The sequence below is a fragment of the Piliocolobus tephrosceles genome, chromosome 13 (assembly GCF_002776525.5).
Source record: "Piliocolobus tephrosceles isolate RC106 chromosome 13, ASM277652v3, whole genome shotgun sequence".
Classification (NCBI taxonomy): domain Eukaryota; kingdom Metazoa; phylum Chordata; class Mammalia; order Primates; family Cercopithecidae; genus Piliocolobus; species Piliocolobus tephrosceles.
The window spans coordinates 114,779,030-114,807,024 of record NC_045446.1 but is presented as its reverse complement, the minus strand read 5'-3'; the positions used below and the strand labels follow the sequence as shown (position 1 = coordinate 114,807,024).

The window sequence follows — 27,995 nt, the reverse complement described above, 5'->3', positions numbered from 1 at the left end:
CTGCCTTTCTAGCCCAGAAAGGCACTCTTCTGGTCCCACATTTATTCATTCAATAAAAATTTATTGAGCCACGCTATTTGCAAGGAATTGTACCTAGGTGCTGCAATGCAAAGAGTATGACAAACCTGTCTGTAGATACAGGATCTGAACTGGTCTTTGATAGTTTTCCTGATTTGAGAAAGACGTCTCTATTTGGTAATTTAGGGAGCTAAGAGAATGGACAAGGTCTGCTTATGTCCTTCTGGCAACCTAGGATAGTTTTGCCTTCCTCAAATCAGTTGTCAGTCAAAACAAATAAGGCACATTTTTAAAAAAAATTCCCCCCTTTAATTGACCAAAGTAAAGCCATGACATTTCATTTGGTAACCTGTTTAGAATTATAAAAATCATTTCATTTGGCCCAGCCCATACTGCCCAGGACAAAACTTCCAGACAATTCTAATGCCATCCAGCTTTGTTCTTACAAACTGCATATAAAAAAAAAAAAAAAATCTTCAACGTCCTAAATGTGATGTGCCCAGTGCGAAGCATATCAGAGCTGGATGTGACATTTATGTCCTTGACAAGCCTCGATTATCCAGGTCCTTTACCTGCAACATAAAGATGTCAGTTTAATATTTACAATCAGATCAACTCTGGAGAAATTTTCTACTAAAATGGATTCACCCAGAGTGGGTAGGATTATGTTGGGTTCTACAGCCTGGTTTAGGGCTGTGAATAAACAAGCACTGATTAGAGACTAGATTCTTTCTGCTTAGCCTTTTGGAATACCTCTGGGAGGAGCAATATTACTGATCTATCCTCCACATAGATAAAGGGTTCTCAATCTTTTCTTACATGAGAGATATACTCCTACGTGGTTCTATGTGACTCTATATACCTTAAGTTCTTCAGAGACAGAAGAAAATGTAGTTAAATACAAACATGTGAACTTTTTCTCTATTTCCTGCACTCTCCCCACCCATGAGCCTGATAATCACAGAAACTGGTTGAGTCAAGCCCCAGGTGGAAAAATATTACTGCAACAACTGCCAAAATGACGGCAGACTGGGATCATCTACTCTCTAAGAACAATCTAAAATAAAAAGTAAAATTTTCAGTGAGTTTGTAAGCTACTTTTCAAACACAGGTGTCATGAGAAATTTCCCTATTTGAGAAATATGTGGCCCATTTTATAAGCACTGAAACCAATCTGCAAAATAAAAGTTGCTTTTTGAGACATAGAGCATCTGCTTACCTTGTATATCCTGACCAGCCAATGTTCTGTGGTATATGCTTCCTCCAGGACATCAAGCTCAAAGTCTTTATTCCCAATCTCAGCATTTCGGACACGGTCAAAGCCTGGAGGACGCTCTAGAGAGGGATGAAAAAGAACACACTTCTTTCTACAGTGCAAATTTCCTATAGAGACAGTATACAGATTCAGTACACCATCTACTAATTGAATGATTATTCCTCAGCCTGCAATTTGGTGAGAGTAGAGCCCGCAAAAAAGAGCATCAGGTAGTAAGGGCAAATCAAGTGTTACTCTAACTTAAGTACTATGCAAGATGATGCTTGCCAGTCAATGTCTTATCTCTAATAAGACAGACATAGGGAGCCGACTTCCAAGGCCCTCTATTCCTGAGGATTGTCATCCAGAGCCTCTAACACATTAGCAACCCTTGCATGGATCGGAGAAAGAAGCCTACCAGAAGTCAAAGACCTGCATTCATGTCAGAAATTCTCCCTAGTGCAGAACCAAGAAATTGAAGTCAGAAGGAGAGACTTAACCTAATCAAATAACTCTCAATATAGTCATCTGAAGACATGAAAAGTAACTTTCTCACCCTTTTGTTCCTGTCTTCACTATAATACCCTTAAGGACAATAAAAAGTAATGGTCAAAAGCACAGAATTTGGAGCCAGTCTTTGTCAGTTTGAATCCTGACTCTGCCATTAGTTGTGTGACACTGGACAGTTAAATAACCTATTTGTACCTCAATTTCCTCATAAATAAAATAACAGGCTGGGTGCGGTGGCTCACGCCTGTAATCCCAGCACTTTGGGAGGCTGAGGTGGGTGGATGACTTGAAGTCAGGAGTTTGAGACCAGCCTGGTCAACATGGTGAAACCCCGTCTCTACTAAAAATGAAAAAAAAAAAAAAATTAGCTGGGGGTGGTGGAGCACACCTGTAATTTGTAATTCTAGCTACTTGGGAGGCTGAGGCAGGAGAATCGCTTGAACCTGGGAGGTGGAGGCTGCAGTGAGCCAAGATCATGCCACTGCACTCCAGCCTGGGTGACAGAACAAGACTTCATATCAAAAAAAAAAAAAAGAAGAAAACAAAAATAACAATAGCTAGGTGCAGTAGCTCATATCTGTAATCCCAGTATTTTAGGAGGCCATGATAAGAGGATTGCTTGAGCTCAGGAGTTCCAGACCAGCCCAGGCAACAGAGTGGGACCGCATCTCTACAAAAAATTTAAAAACAGCCAGGCATTGTGGTATGCACCTTAGTCCCAGCTACTCAGAGGCTGAAGCAGGAGGACTCCTTGAGCCTAGGAAATCAAGGCTGCAGTGAGCCATGATTGCACCACTGCATTTCAGCCTGGGTGTCAGAGCAAAAACCTTATCTCAAAAGAATATATAAACAATAAAAATAAAGATAATACGACAATAATATCAGTATATGCCTTTTGGGTTGCTGTGAGGATCAAATGAGTTAACAGACACAAAGCACTTACCAGTGCTTGGCATATGGAAAATACTGTGTATTAGTAATCACTACTATTACTATTGTTAATATTATTATGAATCACTCACTGGCTTCTGTGTAAACCTGTCCAAAGCGGTAGTAACACATCTTGTACATGAGGCAGTTGAGCAGCACTGGAGAACCTTCACGGTCCACACGGAACTCCCCAGTTGGAGTATAATAGTCATTCTCCTTAATATGTTTGCCTGTATCTGTGCTCCCTCCAATCCGGACCATCCAAAGAAACTTGTTGATATCTAGGAGGAAAAAAAAAAAAAAGAACTGCTACATCACAAAGGTTGCTGGAGTTAAAGCAGGTTAGTATTTCTAAGAAAATTCCTCAACATTTTTAAAATGGGGATTGGTATCATTTAACTCTAATTTATAAAAATAGTGAGGACAACATACGAGCAACACATTTTTCATCAAAATATACAACTTTTCTGAGAAATGATTATACTCCTGAAATCCTATGCTACTAGTCCAGACTTAAGCCACAATTGAAATTGGTCCTATAGATTAGCTAGGGCTAGGCTATCAAATGTAGTAGCAATTAGCTACATATAGCTGCTGAGCAGCTGAAATGTGGCTAGTCCAAATTAAGATGTACTGTAAATATAAAATACACACTAGGTAAGTACGAAAAACACACTAGATTTTGAAAAGTTAGTAAAAAAAACAAACCTAAAAGGGGGTATACTGGGTTATATGTTAAATTAAATAATAATGTTTTGATATGAATATTCAGTTAAATAAAATTATTAAAATTACTTTCACCTGCTTATTTATACTTATTTTGATATGACTAACATAAAGCTTAAAATGATAATGTGGTTCCCATTATTTCTATTAGACAGTGGGCAGGACTGATCTAAAGAGTAGTAGTTTTACCAAAAAGGTAGACAAGACATGAATGTTCTCCTTCTTGACCAACAGTTGCAAAGTTATAGACCTCCAAAGCATGTATATGAGAAGTCAACATTTCTGTGTCAAACACACTCCCTTGCTTGATAAATACTGATACTACCATCAACTCATGATATATCTCTTTTAGGGTTCATCATTCACTGTATTGCTTGCATAGGCTTTAGGGAAATCAGTTGCTACATGTTTCACTGGATGGTAGTATTAAAAATATTTCTAATCCACAAAAAAAAAAAAATAAATAAGATTCCTATTGCACTACTGCAAAGAGTTCTAGGGGATATCACAGTGGTTAAGAACAGACTCTGGATCCAAACTGCCTAAGTTTGAATTCCAGCACTGCCAATTCTGGCTAGGTGACCTTGAGCAAGTTATTTAACCTCTCTGTGCTTTAGTTTTCTCATCTGTCAAATTAGAAAAATAAGAGTATCTACAACAATAGGGCTGTTAGTATGAGTAACAGCACGTAAAGCATTTAATAAGTTGTTTGTCACATGGTAAACATCCAATGAATATTACTGTCTTCGTTCAGTGAATGTATTCTTATCTTCATCTTACAAATGGAAAAACTGAGGCAGAGACTTGCCTAGATCATAGCGTCAGAAATAGGAACAAAAATAAACCCCCAGAACCTCAGCTCAGCTATCATAGAGCAATAGTATTGTAGCCGCCTGACAGGTATGTCTGAAACAAAAACCTCACAAGCTCTATGAATGGAAGAGTGAAAATAATAGGAATGGCTGGGTGTGATGGCTCACACCTGTAATCCTAGCACTGTGGGAGGCTGAGGTGGGTGGATGGTTTGCGCACAGGAGTTCAAGACCAGCCTGGGCAATGTGGCGAAACCCAATCTCCACAAAAAGTACAAAAATTGGCCAGGCATGGTGGTGTGTGCCTGTGGTCCCATCCACTCAGGAGGCTGAGGTGGGAAGATCACTTGAGCATGTGAAGCAGAGGCTGCAGTGAGCAGAGATCGTGCCACTGATTTCCAGCCTGGGTGACAAAGTGAAACCCTGTCTCAAAAGTAATAATGATGATGATGATGGGAACTGCATCAAGGAAGCCCACTGCTCAAAAGATATGGTTGTTTACAAAAAATAAGTTAGGCCAGGCCCAACTTTTTATTTTTATTATACCTCTCAAATGTTATAGAACTCCTATTAGTAAAGCCCAATTAATAATTTGACCTTGAAAAATAAATTCAGTGTAACAAATTAATCAAAACAGTTGGCCTACCATATCTGTGGGTTTGACATCCATAAATTCAACTAACCTCTAATCAAAAATATTCACAAAACAAAAAAACAGATGACGGCATCTGTAATGAAGATGGATACTTTTTTCTTGTCACTGTTCCCTAAACAACACAGTATTAACACCCATTTACCTAGTATTAGGGATTAGTATTACAATCTAGAGAGGATTTAAAGTATGTAAGAGAATGTGTGTATATTATATACAAACACTAAACCATTTTATATAAGGGGCTTGAGCATCCACAAATTCTGGTATCCTGGTGAGGGGTGGGGGTGTCCTGGAAACAATCCTCCATGGATACAGACAGACAACTACACTCCTCCATGGATACAGACGGACAGCTACACTCCTCCATGGATACAGACGGACAACTACACTATCTTCTTTTATAACTTCACATACATGTTTTCATGGATCTAGGAAGTAACAGTGTTTTGCATTTTTTGTTTTTTGGTTTTTTTTTGAGATGGAGTCTTGCTCTATCAGGCTGGAGTGTAGTGGTGCAATCTCTACTCACTGCAACCTCTGCCGCCCGGGGTCAAGTGATTATCTGGCCTCAGCCTCCCAAGTAGCTGAGATTACAGGCATGTGCCACCACACGCGGCTAATTTTTGTATTTTTTTTAGTAGAGACGGGATTTCATTATGTTGGGCAGGCCGGTCTTGAACTCCTAACCTCAAGAGTCTTCCCAAAGTGCTGGGATTACAGGCGTGAGCCATCGCACCCGGTCTCTGCATTGTTTTTCAATGGTTATCTTATTATCTTCTTTAAAAAATAAAAAGTCTAACTTATATATCCCCTCCCACCAGAATATCAAAATTCACAAATGCTCAAGTCCCTTTTATAAAATGGTGTAGTATTTGTATATAACCTATGCACATCTGTCCATATACTTTAAATGATGTCTAGATTACCTATAATACCTAAATACAGTGTAGATGCTATGTAAATAGTTGTTATACTGTATTTTTTATTTGTACTATTTTTATTGTTGTATTATGATTTTTTTTTCCACAAATATTTTCCATTTGTGGTTGGTTGAACCCACAGATGCAGAACCCACAGATATGGAGGGGAAACTGTATACACAGTATTTAGAAATATGCACGTAAAGTACTAGAAGAAACAGCTGCAGGAATAATTGCTTCTGGGGACTGATGTTAAGGGGGCTTAGATTTTGTGGCAGTGAACTATCACTTTTTATTATAAACCTTCAGAACTGTTTAACTTTATTTTTTTGAGACAGTCTCGCTCTGCTGCCCAGACTGGAGTGCAATGGCGCAATCTCAGCCCACTGTAACCTCTCCTTCCCAAGTTCAAGCGATTCTCCTGCCTCAGCCTCCTGAGTAACTAGGACTACAGGCATGTGCCACCATGCCTGGCTAATTTTTGTAGAGACAAGGTTTCACTATGTTGCCCAGGCTGGTCATGAACTCCTGACCTCATGTGATCCACCCGCCTCAGCATCCCAAAGTGCTGGGATTACAGGCGTGAGCCACCACACCCGGCTGTGAACTGTTTAACTTTTTAAAGTATAAACAGGCATTACATTAACTTTTAAGGCAGCTAACTATATTTGGATGTTTCTTCTAAAAATCTTTGTGCCAATAATCATAGGGCACATGGTAACCTCCATTTTACACATACTTTTATTTATATATATTATATATATATATAAAATGTTCTTTTTTTATGTCAGGCCATATAAAACATTTCTAAGCTGGTCGATGACTATATGGCTTAAAACCACTAAAAAAATGCTAATTCTTAAGTTTATTGTCATGAGCCTGATGTTCAGCTTGCTTTTATTACTCGTTGTGGAACTACTTCTATGCCTTAGATAATCATATAGCATGCTGTACCTACACAAGAATTGTTTACCTTTATGTCCTCTTGTTGCAAAAAGAAAAAAATCAAAATACCCAAACCTCAAGCTGCAAATACTCAGGAACTTCCCTTGAAAGAAAAATATCTTAGTAAAATATTAGTAAAAGTACAGAAAACTAGGAGATTCATCTAGTTTTCTTAGAATATATGTCCTGCAGCTAGAAATAGAATCAAGTATATTACCATCAGAGGAATACCCAGTGAGGCCTCCAAAAATGACCAGCACATAACTGACATCAAGCTCCCTCATGATCTCATAGGCTTTTTCCTCTGTGGATGCCATTGCCTGGAAAAACAAATGTACAATTCTCAGAGCAAAATCCCAAGTCATATTATCCCCTCATGCAGACACATTTCCCACTAGACCTTGCACACCAAACACTCAAAGATCCCTTTACCTTACCTGCCCCACTCGAGAAATATGGGTATTATTCCATGTGTTATTATCCACTAAAATTGTTCGGTTTGCCATAGCTGTAATCTGATAACCATAATCCCACCAGGACATGACCTTCGCATCCTGAAAGTAGAATGGGAAATGGAAATAACAAGCTTCTGTCTCTAAAAGCCAAATGCAATAGAGAAGGCATCTTTGGTCTGACAGAAGTGACACCTGGCTAACTAATCAATTTCTTCACAAAGTAATGCATGTCAAACCAGAAAATAAATCCTGGCACCTGGTCTTCCATTTATATAAGATCATAAAATCTCAGCACAAATAACAAACCAACATTGCCTACACTTTCATCCCAGGTCACTTTATACAAACATAATGAGGTGGGAGGTGTGGGAGACTGTGCAATATAGCCACATCAATAGCCTAGTGTCATTAGATAATTTTCTTAAATAGTCTTTTAACAGAATCACAAAAATCACTTATTATAGAGATGGGGTGGAAACTCAAATCACAGGATATGATGACAAGAATTAAGACTCTTAAAAGTTTTTATTCCTAACAAATTGTCTCAGAAATTATATTCTTAATAGTTATTGTAAAAGAAATCACTTCAGATTCTCAAAAGGTATAAATTAAAATGTTAAAAGCAGTTATCATAAGCTGATCACTTTACACAAGATTTACATCTTCTTGCTTCAATTTTCTGACTTTTCTAAAGTGAACATGTATTATTTATCTATAACTTTTTTCTTCTTTTATAACTGGGATGTTCTACCTCATGTTAAAAATCATCATATCAATAAAAGTGTCCATGCAAAGTCTAGATAATTACTAGTAAGCGTTAACTATAAAAGATCCCTGAATGAATGGCGGTTCACCTCTAAGGCTCATTCAAGACTGGAGTTGCAAAGTTCCAATTTCACCAAGCTTTCCACCCATCTAAAAGCTATATGATTCACTATAACATCAAATGTCTCCTCCTCCTTTGCCCCTAACCCACAATTCCCACTCCTCCCAAATCTTCACCTCTGGAGTATTGTGACGAAGCCAATAATATGCTTCTCGGAAGTCATCAAATATGATCCTACTGCCATCCCCACCACGGGCAGACAGTACAATGGACGGAGAAGAGTAGGCCTCACTGGTCACCCACGTTGAATGAAAGGTATAGGTGATAAGAAAGAAAGCCATGACCAGTATCATCCCACTTGCCACCTAAACAAGGAAAAAGAATTAATTGTGTAGTTAACCAAAGTAAATTCGTACAACACAGGACAAATTGTTAGACACATGCATTAATAGAGATGAGATTGATCAAAATAAGTCAGAGGCTCTATCAGTCAATTCTGACCACCTATGACAGTGCTCCACTTTACTCCTCCCACCCCCCACCCCCCACATACACACATTCACACACACACAGTTTCCCAACTCTACTCTTAACATTGCTTCTCACTTCATTCTTAATAGGGTAGGTAGAATCCTGTTGCTTCTTGCTCTTCTTGTCTGGACGACTTATGTCCAGATTCTTCATGTATGTGGATAGCACCTGGGAGACTCCAATGCCGGAGAGAATGCACATAACAGGTGCCAACACTAGCATTAGACGCACCTAACAGAGACAGGACACATGATCAGTCTAATCAGTGTTACACAGTTTACAGATTTCAGCCTGTTAGTAGATCAAGACATCAATTTAGGGGTTTTCATCGAACATGACTTCCATAAAAAGTGAAAGAGAAAATACTTGAAATAGTTACAGTACAAGTATATATTTCTTCAACTTTATTTCAATTATATGCATGCACATACGTATATGTGTCTTGAATAATAATGATATGAAGTATATTTCATAACTGTGGTTTGAGATCAAAAAAGTATGAGAAGCACTATTTTACTACAATATATAAAATCCCTCCTCTCTGGCTGGGCATGGTGGCTCACGTCTGTAATCCCAGCACGTTGGGAGGCCGAGGAGGGCAGATCACCTGAGGTCAGGAGTTCAAGATCAGCCTGACCAACATGGAGAAACCCTATCTCTACTAAAAATACAAAACTAGCCAGGTGTGGTGGTGGATGCCAGTAGTCCCAGCTACTCAGGAGGCTGAGGCAGGAGAACCGCTTGAACCCAGGAGGCGGAGGTTGCAGTGAGCTGAGATCATGCCATTGCACTCCAGCCTGGGCAACAAGAGTGAAACTCTGTCTCAAAAACAAACAAACAAAAAATCCCTCCTCTCTTTTAACAATCTAGCACTGGGCAATACTCCCACGCCTTCAAGAAAAAAATGTCATCTCCCGTTTTAAGACACCCAGGGTCATATTATCCAACAAAGTGCAAAAGTGCTTCTATAATACCAAGTTAGGAATCCAAGAAAGTTGGACCCCACAACCAGAATGTATGAGTGTCCCATACATTCCTAGGAAGGATCAACAACAGCAAGCAGCTTTACAACTCATCCCCTCAAATGCTCAGAGGGAAGCATGTGCACAATCATCAGTACTTTCTGAATTCTGCCAGGCAGATATAAAAGCACTTCAGAGTTAGAGTGAAAAAGTCTACCAGACTGAGGGCAGTCCTCACCATTACAGCTGAAAAGTACATGCTGGTCACACCATACATGATGATAAAAATCCGGGCATCAGACAGGTTGCTAAAGCAGTAATAGAGGCCAACTACAAAAGAGGGAAGGAGAAATAAGCAGCTGAGTCCTGTAGGTTGAAACCTACAAGGGAAAGTTTTCTCATTATATGACTGGATGATTCCACACATTTAACCCAGCAATTCCACTTCCAGGAATTTATCCTAAAAAAACAATCATAGAAACATGCAAAGATGTTCCCTATAGCACACTTTAAAGTAGCAAAAAAATCAAAAACAACCTAAATATCCAACAACAAGGAGCTAATTATAGTATATTTATAAAATGGAATATATTAAAATATTGCTGTGTGAGATTATGGACTACTTGCCTTCTTACACATCTTGACACATCTCTGTACTTAAAAAAACTAATAAATGATATATTTTAAGTATTTCTATAAAACAATACTAAGTAACAGAGAAATTTGATTCTTTATGAAGTGAAAAAAATCAGGGAAAAAGCTATGATCTCATTCTTATTTGATAAATATACATCAAAATGTTAACAGTGGCTACAGATGGGTGATAAGAACTCCTGAATGTTTACCTTTTTTGAGATGGGGGTCTTGCTGTATAACCGAGGCTGGTCTCAAACTCCTGGGCTCAAGTAATCCTTTCACCTCAGCCTTCCAAGTAGCTGGGACTACAGGTGCACACTACCCTGCCCAGCTAATTTTATTTATTTTATATATGTGTATGTGTGTGGGTATGGGTGTGTGCGTGCATTATTTTATTTTATTTTATTTTTTAAGTAGAGACAGGGGTCTTGCTATATTGCCCAGGCTGGTATTGAACTCCTCGCCTCAAGCAATCCTCCCACCTCATCTTCCCAAAGTGCTGGGATTACTGATGTGAACTACAACTCCAGGCCTGTTTTTGTTTTTTTAGATATGGGTCTCACTATGTTGCCCAGGTTGACCTCAAATTCCTGACCTTAAGTGATCTCACCTCAGGCTCCTAACAGGCTAGGATTATAGGCATGAGCCATTGTGCCCAGCAACTTTTTTATTTATTTATATATTTTTTTACAATACACAAATTACTTTCACAATAAGAAAAAAGTAAAAGTTGGCCAGGCACAGTGGCTCACACCTGTAATCCCAGCACTATGGGAGGCCAAGGTGAGCAGACTGCTGGAGCCCATGAATTCAAGACCAGCCTGGGCAACATGGTGAAACCCCATTTCTTCAAAAAAAAAATACAAAAATTAGCCGGGAATGGCAGCATGAACCTGTAGTTCCAGCTACTCAGGAGGGTGAGGTGGAAGGATGGCTTGAGCCCAGGAGGCAGAGGCTACAGTAAGCTGAGATCATACCACTGCCCTCTAGCCTGGGCAACAGAGCAAGACTCTATCTCAAAAAAAAAAAAAAAAAAAGTAAAAGTTATTTGAAAAAGACCACTAACACTGGTAAATTCTAAAACACATCTGGATTGGCCAGAAGTTAAGAGATTGATGAGGCTTTACAATCAGCAGTACTCATTATAGGACTTCAATACTGCCAAGAGGAAAAACAAGGGTAAAGGGGAAGGAGTATGATAGAAGTACTCAAACAAAACCAACCCTGAGTAGAAATTACGGTTAAATTTTAACTTATAACACAAATGACAAATGAACAGAAAACTGTGAGGCTGAACTTGCCAATATCTACAACTGTTGAACTTCTGACTTCTGCTCAGCTTCATACATGAGAAAATTTGCTTAGCCGTCCTCTTATTACACAACATAGACAGGCAAAGAAAAACAAAACACGAATGAGGGTAGCTTGCAAATGTGGAATCAAATCATGATTCTTACAAACAAGGCCATTTCAGAACACAAGGCCACGTACCTGGAAACATGAAGACGAGGAGCTGTAGGTCAAAATAGTATGAGGACCAGGTTGTGGGCTGATGCTCAGACACAGAAGCAATGATGGGGATGTTGTTCTTAGCGTAAGAAGGATCCAGCAGGGAGTAGAAACGCCCCGTCCAGGGAGATATTTTTCCTGGCAGCAAAGAGGCAATACATATTCCACACATACTCTTCAAACAAATATCTGATCCAAATTAATCACAACTTCCCATTTTAATAAGATTCTCAGTGACAGAGAAGGATTAGGTTTTTGCTTAATTGCCACCAATACTTAAGAGAGTTTCACTCCTTCCTTTCTTTCAAACCTGGGAGTACTTTTGCCAGCACTGCCAGCAGAATAAAGCCAGGCTGTATATAAACTTGGAGAGAACAGAGGCAGAAATGCTGCCTGAAAGGGTTTTAGGCCAAATTTGGTCAAAGCAAGGCCAACTGTAGAGATTAAATCAACCACATCCTCGAGTCCTGCTCTGAATTAGTCAATAGATAGACTGGAGCAAAATCAAATTAATCTCTGAGAAATCAAAGTAGGGAAAAAGAAGGAAAATTTGGCTTTCTAATCAACTCAACAGCCATGATTTAGTCTCCATGGTATTAGATGAGTGCCACCTTGGAGGGTATGGTAAGCAATATACTGACTTCTCCCACCCAACCAATAGGAAAGAAAAAAAAAAGAAAGAAAATGGAGAAAGATTTGCAAGGTAAGATATAGTCCTTTCGCCAGGTGTGATTAAGAGCAGCTCCAACAAGACATTCTCTGCTATGCTGAATCCAAACACTGGGTTGAAAAGTGGATTGAATGTAAAACTGTGGAACTGTACATGCTTCAGATGAAAAAAGAAATAAGAAAAAAAGAATCTTTTGTGGTCAGAAAATACCCTGTCTTTTGGAGTTTATTCTATGTCTGTACCCATCTGCCTTTAATAATAAAAGTTCTGAGCCTGACCGGGTGCGGTGGCTCACGCCTGTAATCCCAGCAATTTGGGAGGCCGAGGAGGGCGGATCACCTGAGGTCAGGAGTTCGAGACCAGTCTGACAAACATGGAGAAACCCCATCTCTACTAAAAATGCAAAATTGGCTGGGCGTGGTGGTGGGCACCTGTAATCCCAGCTACTCAGGAGGCTGAGGCAGGAGAATCGCTTGAACCTGGAAGGCGGAGGTTGCAGTGAGCCGAGATTGTGCCACTGCACTCCAGCCTGGGCAATAAGAGCGAAACTCCATCTTAAAAAAAGAGAGAGAGAAAAAAAAAAAAAGCTGTGAGCCTTCCCTACCTGTCAGCATGAGGAGAGCTCCCACGGTGAGAAGGACAAAGCCTACCAGAGAGATGACACTCCGGAAAAGAACTTCAAATTGTTGTGGATTCAACTTGCTGCGCAGGTAATCCACAAAGGCATGGATCTGGCAGAGACCAAAGACCCCAAAGGCTGCCATGTGCTCTGATGAAAGGACAGGCTGTAGGTAAAAGGACATGTATGTTAATATTAAGGAAAAAAATGAGTAAGCCCAGTGCAGGCCTGCATTATTCTTATCTGGTTCAAACTAAATGATCAAATGAGTTCTGAGGCCCCAAAGGACTCAGGGCCAAACTAGGGAAGGGTTTAATTCACCAGCCATATTTTCTACAGAATATTTGGAGCCCCCTAAAGCATAAGATACACTATCATTATCACCTATCTGGCTTTTGTTCAGGTTATTTCCTTAGCCTCGACTGTAATTTTCTCCAAATTCCCATCCACTAAAATTCTCATCATTCAAGGTCCAACTCAAATATCATCTCTTCCTCATCGGCCAAACTGAAATCAATCACTCCTCTCTATGTTCCATGTCACATTAGTTCTCTTCTAGCACTTAATCATTCTTTGCCTTAGATCAGTGGTTCTCAAACGCTAGTGGGCATAATAATCACCAAGGGGGTAGGAGTGTTAAAACACAGATTGCTGAGCCCCACCTCAGAGTTTCTGATTCAGTAGGTCTGTGTTGGGGCTCTAGAATTTGCATGTATTTCTAACAAGTTCCTAGCTGCTGCTGCTGATGATTCAAGAACCACACTTCCAGAACAGTAGCCTATCGGATATAGACAGCTTCGTGTATTTCTTTCCCTGCAAGAAGACCAAAACTTCCTTAAGGACCATAACTGTATTTTTACTCTTTTTATATTTTCAAGTGATCAGCAAACTGCATATACAAATGCTTTTGAACTTATGATTGGGTTACATCCCAATAAACCCATTTTAGGTTGAATATATCATAAGTAGAAAATGCATTTAATACACCTAGCCTACGGAACACCACAGCTTAGCGTAGACTACCTTAAACATGCTCAGAACATTTAATATTAGCCTACAGTTGGACAAAATCGTCTAACACAAAGCCTATTTTATAATAAAGTGTTGAGTATCTCATGTAACTTATTGACTACTGTACTGAAAGTGAAAAACAGAATGCTTATATGGGTACTGGAAGTACGGTTTCTACTGAATGCAGATCACTGTCACACCATTCTAAAGCCAAAAAATCCTAGGTCACGCTTCGTAAGTTGGGGACAATCTGCAGTAGGTGATCAGTAAAGAAATACTTGTTGACCTCTAAATAAGGTTTGCACTTTCATTGCACTTTCATGATAATTTCACAAAAGAAATCAAACATGCCACATTATTCTCTGATTTAGCAGTTGTCTGTTAACTCTATGGAGCAGTGTGGTTAAAGGTTTGTGCTTTCGTTCCTGAAGCACTTACAATTAGATACCATTAAGATCAGGATTCTCTGCTACTACATGGGGCCATCTGCATTAAAAGGACTGGAAATTTTAACTTTGATCGCTCATCTAAACTCTACTCAACTAAATATCCCTCCCCTTCCCACAAACTTAAAGCCAAAGTAAGAGCCATGAAATTCAAACTCCACGGAGCAAATATTAGCACACTCCTGGATGTAAACTTTAATGACCAATAATTCTGTTGCAAGTAGTTCAATATAAAAGCTGTGAGTAAGTCATACTCTTCTTAACAGAATCTAAGATAAATCAGTCTATCTGGGGCTACATAGAAAAAGTACAAGCTGAAAACCCTACTCAGTCAAGGGCTCACCTGGAAACCCACAAAGGAGATCTGCATAGAAAGGATAGTGCCCAGGCAGTAAACAGTACAGTAGGCCACGTAGATCCGGTGGGAGAAACGGCCTGTGAGCATCAGTACCAGGACATGGAGAGGAATCAAGTTGATCAGGAACACATAACCTCCCCAAGACGAGACCTATGATGGAATAGAAAAAAACAGTTCCTCTGAGTACGCCTCCTCAGACCACCACCACTATATTGTAGGATATCACCTGTGACTTTTTAAAGAACACCTATAGTAACTATAACTTTATTTATGCCAAATGGCTTAAAGAGTTCAAATAACTGATATTTTTAAAGAGGAAAATCAAGTCCTTACATGTACAGGTTATATAAAATAAAATAAATTTTAAAAAAGAAAGCATAAAATCAAGTTCAAATCCATCACTATAACTCAATCCCCTGCTCCCTCGCGGTTGCTGATGTCATGATCCCATAACGAGAGGGACCCAAGCCTCAGAATAAATCTAAATGCAATCTACTGTAAGGTCATACAGAGGATTTAGGGATATGTGAGCAAGTAGAAGCAATTAAGGAAGTCTACACATATACGTAAGTATGAACAGAAAAAATATATTGGAAAAGAAAAAGTTTAGGGGAACCTACCAGAAAAGAAAGTTGGTCAAACAATAAGTACCAATAGGAAATAAAGTATTTAGAGAACTTTAAAAATTAAAAACATGTAGAAAAAGTTACCATGTAGAAATAAGCAAGGGCACACTTAGCTGCCCAACAGATGGAACCGGTCTTTACTGCCTTGATCCACATGTAGTAGGTGAGTAGCATGCAAAAGATGGCAATCCCTGCAGAAAGGACACATCAAAATTCAACAAGAGGCCAGGCTAGTATAGTGATTAAGAACACTGTTCTGGAACAGACTGCCTGCGTCTACTACCAAGTAATAGTGTAATTTTAGGCAAATTATTTACCTCCTTTTGTTTCAGTTTCATGTAAAAAGAAGTAATAGTATCTACTTCATAAAAGTGTTCTGAAAACAAATATAATTAATGCCTCTAAAGCACTTAGAAGAGTACCTGGCATATAATAAACATTAAGTACACATTGGCCATTATTATCATTCTTTCCAAGCACTAAACATACTGCTTAAAGTATAGTTCTAAAGACATCCTGTATTATCATTCATCATCTTGCCTCTACGTCTTAACATAAGCTAATACTCATGCCCCAACTGCCCCTTTCCTTGATATCTGCCTAATGAAGTCCCAACTTCAGGACCCAGTTGAACCTCAACCACTTCTAAAAAGCCTCCCTTGATTCCCGAATCTGCTTTTGTTTTTTTTCATTAAAAAACAACAACAACAACAAAAAAAAAAAAAAAAAAAAAAAAACGGGGTCTTGCTCTATTACCAGGCTGAAGTGCAGTGGCAATCACAGCTCACTGCAGCCTCAACCTCCCAGGCTCAAGCAATCCTCCCACTTCAGTCTCCAGAATAGCTGGGACTACAGGCACATACTACCACGCCCAGCTACTTTCTTATGGTGACAGGGTTGCCCAGGCTGGTCTCAAACTCCTGAGCTCAAATGATCCACCCACCTCAGCCTCCGAAAGAACTGGATAACAGGGCATGAGCCACCAAGTTCAGCCCCAAATCTGAATTAATCTCTCACTACATTCCTGAAATACTCGGTTCAAATTTCTATCGTGGCACATAGTACCATCTCCTGTCACTGGAGTTATATTTACATGTCTGTTTTAATCTTCCTTAATAGATTATGGGCCAATATAACCTTATTCATTATCTATCTCTTTAATTTCTTACAATAATGCACAAAATAATCTTATTCATTATCTATCTAACACTTAATACTATGTTTTCCCAATAACATTCAACAAACGTATGTTGAATTGAAAATAAGTCATTAAGTCATTAAAATTTTAAGGACATCTATTCCCTTTATGTAGGAAAATAAAGCAAATGATTATAATGTTAAAACAACAGTTAACTATCTTATGAGTGCAGAGATGAACCAAAGACTTGTAAGAAAAGTTACCAACTACCTTTCTGGAAAGGATGATAGGAAGAGAACATGAACTGGTCCAAGATCTGTTCCTGCCCGTTTCTTTTTTTTTTTTTTAGTTATTAGTAAATAATTTATTTATACAATTTAAAAAGGTTCCCAAGGACTTGCACTCTGTTCATTACTTTTTTAAATTATAATTTTGAAATATTGCACACATTTGTAAAATACAAACAGTAGCAGAATGGGTCCACGTGTACTTAACATCAACTTTTCAACAATTGTTCTCATATCATTTGATCTACAATATTTTGGAACATATTTTTATAAGGATTCTATTTTTTAAAAAATTAGCTGCCACACCATTATTGCTAATTTTCTAAAAGACATTTTTAAAAACAATTAAACACTAATTAGATAACTGGAATATCTGAAATCTTAAGCCAAACAATGTGTATTTTTGACCTGTATTTGAAATATTGAGAATGGTAACAGAAACCAAACTCTGCGTAGGTTTGTTACTGGTGTCCCATTCTTTCTAGGCCCTCTCAAGCTGACATAGTTAAGAAATACATGCACATATATTAAAACATTGTGTATACATATCAATAACTATTCCTATATATAAATGTCTGTATCTGTATTAAGCTAAACATGAGTTCATACAGATGTCTCTAACTCTAATCTATTGCCATATAGTTCATTCTAGCCTCCTCTCCTTACTTACCTGTAAACTCCCAGTCTGACAATGAGAACCTGGCTTTTAACATCTGCCATCCACTTGCTGAATTGTTTAATTTTACTATTCAGTTATGTCAGTTTCAGAATTGTTAATTCATACTCACAAGAAAATCACTTTAACTAGAGCATAGTACTCCTGCCCATTTCTAATCTTCTCACCCAGTTACCACTTTTATTATTGCTAAACCACAGATTGCACTTTGTGAAGCTCTGTTGGATAATCAGGTGAGAAGATCTTCTTCAGCATTTTAAAAGTCTTACCTTCATTATCATAGGAGCCAGCAACAGATCGGGAGATATATCCAGGAACTACAGCAATCATGGCAGCAGCAAGAAGTCCAGCCCCTGCATCCTATAAGAAAAAAAGGGTAATAAGACATTAACACCAATACAATGCTGAGAAACAGAGGATCCACTAGTCCATTCTGTTTATAATGGACCCAGAAAACAGTCAAACAATTTCGAAGGTAGATGTGAGATGTCAGAAATGCTAGAAATGCTCACAGCACAAGAAAACTACAAATTTCATGACCAATTCCCCATGATACCAAACCTGACACTGAGAACACATATGCTGAGGACAGACAAATCAAGTGAGATGTCAAACATCAATACTGTCCCAGAATGGGCTGTTTGGCTACCAATCTCCCCAAGCTTGTAAGTCTCTAACCCTAACAATATCTGTACATCATTGGAACACCAGTCACACCTCTAAAAGCCATGCAAGGACAATCAAAGGAAGAAAATTTTTATTTCGGTTAAAAAGCCAACAAAGGTAAGTGATAATCTACCTAAACTGAAAATGCCAGGAGCTTAGGCAATAAAGCTTAAATATCACCAGGCACCCTTTGAGCTTGGGAGAAAGGAACAACAGATATAAGCCACATTCCAAAAAATAAAGACTTGTCTGTTTAAAGAGTCAAATTTGGGAAAGGGCAGCAAGGAGAAGGATGGAAAAGTTTTCCAAACTAAATTCAGGCTTCCCAAACCCCCTAGTAGTTTATCACCTCTCAGGTGTCTCTCTAATACCACAGCACAAACTAAGAATAGCACCCAGGGAGCCAAGGTTAGCAATGCTGAAACCTGGAAAACGACAGTCAGCATTATGGAGTCTACTAAGGAAGCCAAGTGGCTTAAGAATTTTAAAATAATTTTTTTTTAAATCAACAAATAATTGCCGAGTACATTCCTGGTAGGAAAAACTAACCATTTTGGAATGTTTCATGTTGGTTTTTTTTTCCTCTCCCTTACATTGTGAGGACTTCAAAATCTAAACCTCACATTTTGCATTTTAAATGTTTTCTTCTTTATGTAGCAATTTACATTTCACTTTCAACTGTACTCTCATGAGGACAGTTGCTAATGATTAAAAAAACACATATTCCAGAAAGGGGTTGGGGTGAACCCAGTTAATTCGGCCCAGTAAAAGCTGTCCTTACCCTCTGGCTCCCCGCCTTTCCAAGGCTCTGTCCCCCACCCTCCAGCATCTATTAGAGAGGCTCAATAACATTCATTCCCAAGCCTCCTGTCACCCCAACTCCTTCACCTTGAGCTCTTTGGTAAGGTGGTACGTGACGATGGTGGTGAAGGAGGAGAAGAGAGGGGCCAGGAACACACAGACATTCCGAATGTCGATGGTGATGTGGAAAAAATGGAGTACATGGTAGATTGCAGCAGAGGTGATCATTAAACCTGTAACAGGAAGAAGAAACTCCATTAGGTTGTCTTACCAGAACTTAAGGGAAAAAGAAAGGGAAAATCCCAGATACAATAAAGTGACTACGTAAGTCTTGACAAATCACCAGAAATACTAACATAGCAACTGCAGTAAGCCTATAAATTTCTCTCATAAGCATTCAATCCGAAGTCTAGAACGTATAAAAACCACCCATCTCCACTCTACTACAAACGTACTCCTGTCTATATAAGATGCACTTTTAGGAACCTGTAATCAAGATGAAATTACAGGTGTCACAAGACAAAGCTATTAGAAATAAAAGAAACTGGTTCTCTACCATACAAATATTTCTGGTTTTGTTTTTTGGTTTTTTTTTAAAAACATATCTGATCTCCTCACCTGGGTAAATTGTTCCTCCAATGATTCGTCCCAAAGGGTACCAGGCTCGGTCATCAAACCAGTTATGGAATTTATAAAACCCCTCCTCAGCCAGGAACCTGGTAGTCCGATAATTAAAGTACCTATAGCAAGAAATAAACTTTATTGTGAATTTGTGGTGAATTTTGCTCCTCAGGATACACCATTGAGAAATTCAGCATTACTCAATGAAAAACCAGTTTAGCATCAAAAATTATGCCATGAAAATCATTTTATACTACCATAAGTCTGTTCATTTCTATTTCCATGCTTGTCTCAACTAAAGCACTGATTCTCTCATAAGGAAATGAGCCGGGTGCAGTGGCTCACACCTGTAATCCCAGCACTTTGGGAGGCCGAGGCAGGTGGATCACAAGGTCAGGAGTTCGAGACCAGCCTGACAAACATGGTGAAACTCCATCTCTACTAAAAATACAAAAATTAGCTGGGCGTGGTGGCATGTGCCTGTAATCCCAGCTACTCAGGAGGCTGAGGCAGGACAATTACTAGAACCGGGGAGATGGAGGCTGCAGTGAGCCGAGATCGCAACTGCACTCTAGCCTGGGCAACAGAGCAAGACTCCGTCTCAGAAAAAAAGAAAAAGGGAAATGAAACTGGAACCTAACATTATAACAAAGCAATCAAATGGGATACTTCATCAAGCTGACATGCGGTAGGCATTAGGCCCAGTCAGAGAATTCAAGCACCATGAAGACAAAGCCACTGAGATGTAGGCACTAATAGATTTTGGCTTTCTTATTCTTTTTTTTGAGACAGAGTTTCACTCTTGTTGCCCAGGCTGGAGCACAATGGCGCAATCTCGGCTCACTGCAACCTCGGCCTCCGGAGTTCAAGCCATTCTCCTGCCTCAGCCTCCTGAAAGTAACTGGGATTACAGGCGCTCGCCATAACGCCCAGCTAATTTTTGTATTTTTAGTAGAGATGGGGTTTCACCATGTTGGCCAGGCTGGTCTCAAACTCCTGACCTCAGGTGATCCACCTGCCCCGGCCTCCCAAAATGCTGGGATTACAGGCGTGAGCCACCACACCTGGCCAGATTCTGGCTTTCAAGTGACAGGAACATATTTTTAAAAATCTATACTGCACACAAAGATACATGAATAATTTCGAGTGATGAGAATCTTTAAAGATGTTGGTATACCATCATATGCAGGATGAAAAAACTTTAACCCACTTCATAACACAATTTTCTTAATCAGTGTTTAAGCTTTTAACAAGGTCTACTCATGCAGTTATCTAAAATGCTTCTTATGTCACCTATAGAGTAGCATAAAAATAGATTACAGCTGGGCATGGCAGCTCATGCCTGTAAGCCCAGCACTTTGGAAGACTGAAGCAAGAGGACCTCTTAAGCCCAGGAGTTCAAGACCAGCCTGGGCAACACAGTGAGACCCCATCTCTACAAAAAATTTTTAAAAAATTAGCCAGGCATGGTGGCACACACCTATAGTCCCAGCTACTCAGGAGGTTGAAGTGGGATGACTGTTTGAGCCCAGGAGGTCAAGGCTGCAGTGAGCCATGATGGCAATACTGTGCTCCAGACAGGGCAACACAGCAAGACCCTTTCTCAAAAAAATATAGAAAGATACACAGATACACAGACAACATGAAAAATATTTGATATAAAATGCTTAAGAGCTATAAATGGAAAGATAGTTCTTTAGGCCCAAAATATATAAGTCCTTCTCTTGTTTCTCATTTAAAAAGAAATAAGGCTGGGGAAGGTAGCTAACACCTGTAATCCCAGTACTTTGGTAGGCCAAGGCAGGTGGATCACTTGAGCTCAGGAGTTTAAGATCAGCCTGGGCAACACAGCAAGACCCTGTTTCTAAAAAAATACAAAAATCAGCAGGACTTACTGGCATATGCCTGTAGTCCCAGCTACTCAGGAGGCTGAAATAAGAGGATCACCTGAGCCCAGGCAGGTTGAAGCTTCAGTAAGCCCTGATCATGCCACTGCACTCCAGCCTGGTGACAGAACAAGACTCTGTCTCAAAAAATAAAATTAATAATAATAATAATAATAATAATAAGGCCAGGCGCAGTGGCTCACTCCTGTAATCCCAGCACTTTGGGAGGCCGACGTGGGTGGATCACCTGAGGTCGGGAGTTCGAGACCAGCCTGACCAACATGGAGAAACCCCGTCTCTACTAAAAATACAAAATTAGCCAGATGTGGTGGCGCATGCTTGTAATCCCAGCTATTCGGGAGGCTGAGGCAGGAGAATTGCTTGAACCTGGGAGGCAGAGGTTGTGATGAGCTGAGATCACGCCATTGCACTCCAGCCTGGGCAACAAGAGCAAAACTCCATCTCAAAAAAAATTAATAATAATAAATAAAAATAAATTAGAGGCCGACGTAGTAGTTCATGCCTGTTATCCCAGCACTTTGGGAGGCAGAGGTGGGTGGATCGCTTGAGCACATAAGTTTGAGATCAGCCTGTGTAACATGACAAGACCCAATCTACAAAAAATACAAAAATTAGCCAGGTGTGGTGGTGCATGCCTGTCGTCCCAGTTACTCGGGAGGCTGAGGCAGGAGGATCACTTGAGCCCAGGAAGTTGAGGCTGCATGAACCATAACTGAGCCACTGAACTTCAGCCTGGGTGACACAGCAAGACCCTGTTTCCAAAAAAAAAAGGAAGACAGACAAAAATAAACAAAAAGAGTCTCAAACTAGAGACAGTTTAATTACTTTGGATAATCATATTTAACCGTTCTCTCTGCCCACCTCTCTAACCCTATTTCCTCCTTGGTCAGTCAAGTTTTGAAAGCTGAAGTAAACAGAAGCAAGAGATGGCAGAAATCTCTATCCTTCTGTTTGTCACTGGTATTGTTTTGGTGACTGTCAGAAACAGAAGAGATGAGGGTTGCAGACATCAATATGTGTCAGAATTGTGTCCTTTACCTACCAGTAGGAGAGGCAGAGTGAGAGAGGAAGTGTAAGTTAGTAGGAATAGATCTGGACTGCATTCACCACTCTGGGAATCAGTTTCCTCCTCTGCAAAAGGAAGCCTCAAGTCCCTTATAGTTCCTAACAGCTCTTGACAACAAAGCAGATGCTCTTGCTTAGCTAACATCAATATTTGCTCATTGAGAGGGTCTGAGAAAGAAGCCTAACAGATTGGGATCAAGAAATAAAAGGAGGCTGGGCATGGAGGCCCATGCCAGTAATCCCAGTACTTTGGGAGGCCGCAGAGGGAGGATTGCTTGAGTCCAGGAGTTTGAGACCAGTCTGGGCAACATAGTGAGACTCCATCTCTACAAAAATTCTTTTTTAAATTAGCTAGGCATGGTGGCATATGCCTGTGGTCCCAACTACTTGGGAAGCTGAGGTGGGAGGCTCACTTGGGCCCCAGAAATCAAGGCTGCAGTAAGCCATGATCACACCACTGCACTTCAGCTTGGGTGACAGAGTCAGACCCAATCTCAAACAAAAAAAGAAAAAACAAAAGGACATGTTTCCTCATTCATGAGAAAAAAATATAAACTCAATTTGGGAGGCCCCAAACAGAATACTGTAATGCCTCCAAAATGCTTTCAAGTATCTACACAAAACAAAATTATAAATTTGCAAACAGATGCAGGCATTTTCAATCCATACTCCACAAGATTAAATGCACTATTTTTAAGATATCAATAATATTTCAAGAACCTAAAATTTTGGCCCTCCAAATTCGTTATAAGCCTTAACTTTAGGCAATAGAACACAGTGATTCCAGTCTCGAGTCAGACACACCAACATCCAAATCATGGTTCCTCCCTGTACTGAATATGCAACCTTAGATGACCGCTCCAGCCTGAGTCTCCTCATTTCTTTTTTCTTTTCTTTTCTTTTTTTTTTTGGAGATGGAGCCTTGCTCTGTAGCCCAGGCTGGAGTACAGTGGCACGATCTCGGCTCACTGCAGCCTCCACCTCCTGGGTTCAAGCGATTCTCCTGCCTCAGTCTCCACAGTAGCTGGGATTATAGGCACATGCCACCACGCCCAGCTAATTTTTCTATTTTTAGTAGAGATGGGGTTTTACTATGTTGGCCAGGCTGGTCTCGAACTCCTGACCTCGTGATCCACCCGCCTCGGCCTCCCACAGTGCTAGGATTACAGGCGTGAGCCACCGTGCCCAGTGGAGTCTCCTCATTTCTAAGAAGGGAATAATAGTACCTACATCTCAAAGGGTTGCTGAAAGGATTTACAGATAATCTGTAAATTAGTGCTTGGAACAAAATGAATGCTTAGTAAATGCTAGTTATTAATACCACTAAGAACTTCCACTATATCTTTTTCATCTAATGAACAAAATTCCTAATCAAACTGATAACTTTGAGTTTTTTTCATTGCCCTAGAATTTAACCAAGAAGCGTAATTTCTATTACATAAATTGCTAAACAAACAAACAAACAGCAAAATGTCATGAATCTCAAGTCCATCATTTGTGATTCTCTTCTGAGCCTGGAATACACACCAGGACCCTTTCCTTCAGTCTGCATCACAAACTTTTACCAAACTGAGCAGCCAGAATTCTTTTAGCCTAGCCAGATCTTAAGTGATAGGCAGACATACTAGCAATGCCTCTCACATTTTTTGAGTTTCAGAGACTTACTTGGTCAATTCCAACATATACTTTTTTTTTTTTTTTTTGTAGAGATGGGGTTTCACCACGTTGCCCAGGCTGGTTTCGAACTCCTAAGCTCAAGTGATTCCTCCACCTCCGCCTCCCAAAGTGCTGGGATTACAGGTGTGAGCCACTGTGCCTGGACTCCAACATATATGTTTTAAAAGGAGATAATTATATCCTTTAGAAGAGTTTAAGCTTTTTTTTTTTTCCCCTTGAATGTACTGAAAGCACATCTCTATCACTGAGGGCTGACTGAAATTTGAATCTAAAACCCATGAACTGAATGCCTTCCAAAGTAAATAATACCAGATCAAGCAAAGGTACTCACGGATCAAACTCATGGATAACACTTTCAAATCTCAGGACAGCAAAGAGACGAGTGGAGAAAGCTGCAAAAACCAGAGAGTTAATATTTTACTGGTAATGTGCCATGAAAGAACAGCAGATATAGTATTATAATGAAGACAGTATTATCCAGTAGAGAGGTCACAGAAAATACAAAATAATCCCTGAATAAAGTCTTTATTTCATCTCTCCCCACATAAAGGAAACAAGAGAAGTTAACTTTCCCCTGACAATGGCATCTACATTTTCCACTTTCATAGGTCACAGTTAACTAATCATAAAAGCCTATAACATTACATTCACCTACTAATACCAAACCCAACTTACATGGTCATCTTTTATACACGCTGACTCCCCCACCATACACATATAACTAACCTTAACCTTGGAGCAAAGTAATAGGTATGGCAAGCAAAATTATACCTAGGACTCACGAAGAGCCAGAAAATCTAAAATACAGAGTAAACGCTCAAGAGACTTTCAAAAATATGACAGGAGGCACCTAAATTGAAGATAATTGTCTTTTACAAAAATCAGTTATCCACGGGTCCCCAATATCACTTTCTGCCCTATGAGAAAATAGAATTGGCACAGCATGCTTCCCATTCTTTCACAGATGAACATAGCCCTTTTTTTTTTTTGAGACAGAGTCTCGCTCTGTTGCCCAGGCTAGAGTGCAGTGGTGCAATCTCGGCTTACTGCAACCTCTGCCTCCCAGGTTCGAGTGATTCTCGTGCCTCAGCCTCCCAAGTAGCTGGGATTACAGGCATCCACCACCACACTCAACTAGTTTTTCTATTTTTAGTAGAGAGGGTTTCATCATGTTGGCCAGGCTGGTCTCAAATTCCCAGCCTCAAGTGACCCACCCACCCCAGCCTCCCAAAGTGCTGGGATTACAAGCATGTGCCACCGTGCGTGGCCCATAGCCCTGACTTTTATATTCTTTTTATTTTGCCTTCATTAAATTATACTGATGAGGAATGGAAAAAATAACAATCTACTAAAAAGAACAAGGCATTTTAAGATAGCGATTTTCAATTTTTTTCTAGACTTTCCTCTTTCTATCCCCAAAGAAAGAGAGGTTCACATGCACACTCACATAATACAGCAGCCATTGACAGAATGAGAAGCTTCAGAAGTGTGTCCTGCTTCTCATAGGACAAGCGCAAAAATCCGAATTTAGTCATCTTGACATGAATGGGTGGCCACACACGACGATCAGCTAAAATGAAAAAGTCAAAACCACAAGATATTGAACACCTTCAATTTACTAGATTTTCATATTTTATGATGACAGGGAATCATAAAGGCCATAGAAGCTAGCAAAAACACCACAGAGGGCCAAAGCTAATACTAATATTGAAGCCAGGCCTAAAGTATGATCAATTTGCAAGGAAGCAGGCACAAGTCAGGTCTATGTGTCAAGACTAAAATGGAGTGGTCAGAATAAACCATCCATAATTCTATTTCCCACTCCTTCACAGCTAACAAGTACATAAGCACAATTAGCAATAGTATAGTACAAGGAAGAGATGAAAAAATAAATAGGAAAGATTGGAAATACTGAAAAATAATAAAATGGCGAAAGAGAGCACTCAGGAAAAGGCAGGACTGTATGGGGGGAAAAAAGCAGGAAATAAACATTGAGACCAGAAGTGCAAGCCCCAGCAATTTCCGAGGCTAAGGAGGGAGGATCACTTGAAGCCAGGAGTTCAAGACCAATCTGAGCAATACAGTGAAACTCCATCTTCACAAAAAATTGTTTAAAATTATGCAGGCTTGGTGGTCTGCACCTGCAGTCCCAGCTACTCAGGGACGGAGGCAGGAGTTGGAGGTTGCAGTGAGCTAGGATCACACCACTGCACTCCAGCCTGGACAACAGAGCCAGACCTCTCTTTAAAAAGGAAAAAGGAAAAAAAAAAAAAAAAAGTGAAAGCAGTAAGAGGAAAAATAGAGGTCACGACTGAATCAACACAATTTCGAGCCCTAAATTTAAACTTCAACTGAATGGCTATAAACTTTTTTCTTTTCTAAATCCCAGTGGGGCTGTCAGGTCAACTAAGAGCATAACTGATAACTAAGGCAGGTACAATCATGCACTCAAGAAGAGGAGGCAGTACACAAACACAGACCCACTGTGCTCTCAATCCCATATATCAGACTGTAACAGCTGCTCAGATCAATACCTGTTTCCAATCATCTGTCTCAAGGCATCTCTGTAACTGACCATGCTGATTTAAGAGACTGATTAAATTACACAGAGACAGTTTGATGATATCAGATGATAATCTAGAGGGAAAGAAAATGAATTTTTCCTACTGAAGCAGAAGAGTCGGGGGCTAAACAAAGTAGATTAAAATGTTGAGGGACACTATCTGCAGACAGTTCAAAATGGAAATCATAATTTCCATAATTAACTGTCCCAGAAGAGCAGTTTTAGAAATGTGTTTAAGTATAGTCCCAAAGGGAAACCTTATTTTGCAACTAAAAATAAAGGCCTAACTACTCCAGGAGGTCAACAATCCAGCCATATCTCTCAGGGTTTGCAGCTGTTTTCTGGAATGCCTGAAATAGGAACAAACTTAACACCACTGCGTTGATATGAGCCACACACCAAAATGAGACTGCTAGGACCTCTACTTGAAAACTGAGTAAAGGAGCTAGTCATTTAGGGCCGTAAGGGAGATTTCATCTCGTGCTCTTTGGTCACTTTCGCACACGGCCAAGCAAATAAGAGCAAAGACACCTTTCTTAAAACACTTACCAATCTGCTCTCCTCAACTGTGCCCTGCAAACTGTGGCATCTCCTGCCACCCTAGCTGTAGTTTCCCAGACTGCAATTTCCCCAGCCCCGTTTTCCTACACACGTTTCCACACCCTCTCACAATCTTTTACTCTCTTCTCCCTCCTGGTCTCTCCAGCGGGTCCCACCTCCCTCTGATACCCCCCCAGCGCGGGACCCTCATCACCCCAGCATCCTACGCGCCCTCCCCTCCATAACTAGTCCCAGGACCCAGTCTTTCCCACGCTCTGTCCCCAAGATCCACCTTACCTCCCTCCCCAGACCTTCACATCCTTCCATCCAGGAAGCCCCCACACCACGCCCCACGCCCCCTCCTCTGCAAGGCCCTAAGCTCTGCTCTCCATCCCCACTTTTGCCCCCTGCACACTTCGTTCAGCCCCACCAAATCCATGGACTGCACCTGCCGCTGATTTTCAAGTTACGTTCTATGGCCTTCTCACCCGGCCGGCTTTCCTAAGCGATCCGCTGGGCCCCCTCGGCCATCCGTTCACCGGCGCACCCAACCCTGGCAGCAGCCGGGTCCGCCTTCCCGACCGCTCCCCCGTTGGTTGGCTCTAGGCCAATTCGACGCTTCGGGAGAGCGATA

General features: G+C 40.2%; 1 protein-coding gene across 3 annotated transcripts; it reads right to left on the bottom strand.

Annotated features, from left to right (window-relative positions):
- Positions 1–9: 9 nt before the first annotated feature.
- Positions 10–27,995, bottom strand: STT3A (STT3 oligosaccharyltransferase complex catalytic subunit A). Of its 3 annotated transcripts, none has more exons than XM_023208568.1 (18): positions 27,850–27,995; positions 25,706–25,828; positions 24,590–24,650; positions 19,607–19,728; positions 19,076–19,221; positions 17,791–17,881; positions 15,505–15,611; positions 14,780–14,944; positions 12,965–13,145; positions 11,673–11,828; positions 9,784–9,875; positions 8,659–8,814; positions 8,229–8,417; positions 7,209–7,325; positions 6,989–7,091; positions 2,806–2,994; positions 1,238–1,353; positions 10–590 (listed from the first exon to the last, which is right to left on the bottom strand). In XM_023208568.1, the coding sequence occupies exons 2-18, from the start codon at positions 25,791–25,793 to the stop codon at positions 552–554; spliced, it is 2,118 nt and encodes a 705-aa protein (XP_023064336.1). In that variant the 5' UTR covers positions 25,794–25,828; positions 27,850–27,995; the 3' UTR covers positions 10–551. The 3 variants fall into 3 exon arrangements, with proteins under 3 accessions (XP_023064336.1, XP_023064337.1, XP_023064338.1); XM_023208569.2 differs by having other exon boundaries at positions 305–590; positions 27,810–27,959; XM_023208570.2 differs by lacking the exon at positions 27,850–27,995 and adding an exon at positions 26,793–26,880 and having other exon boundaries at positions 305–590.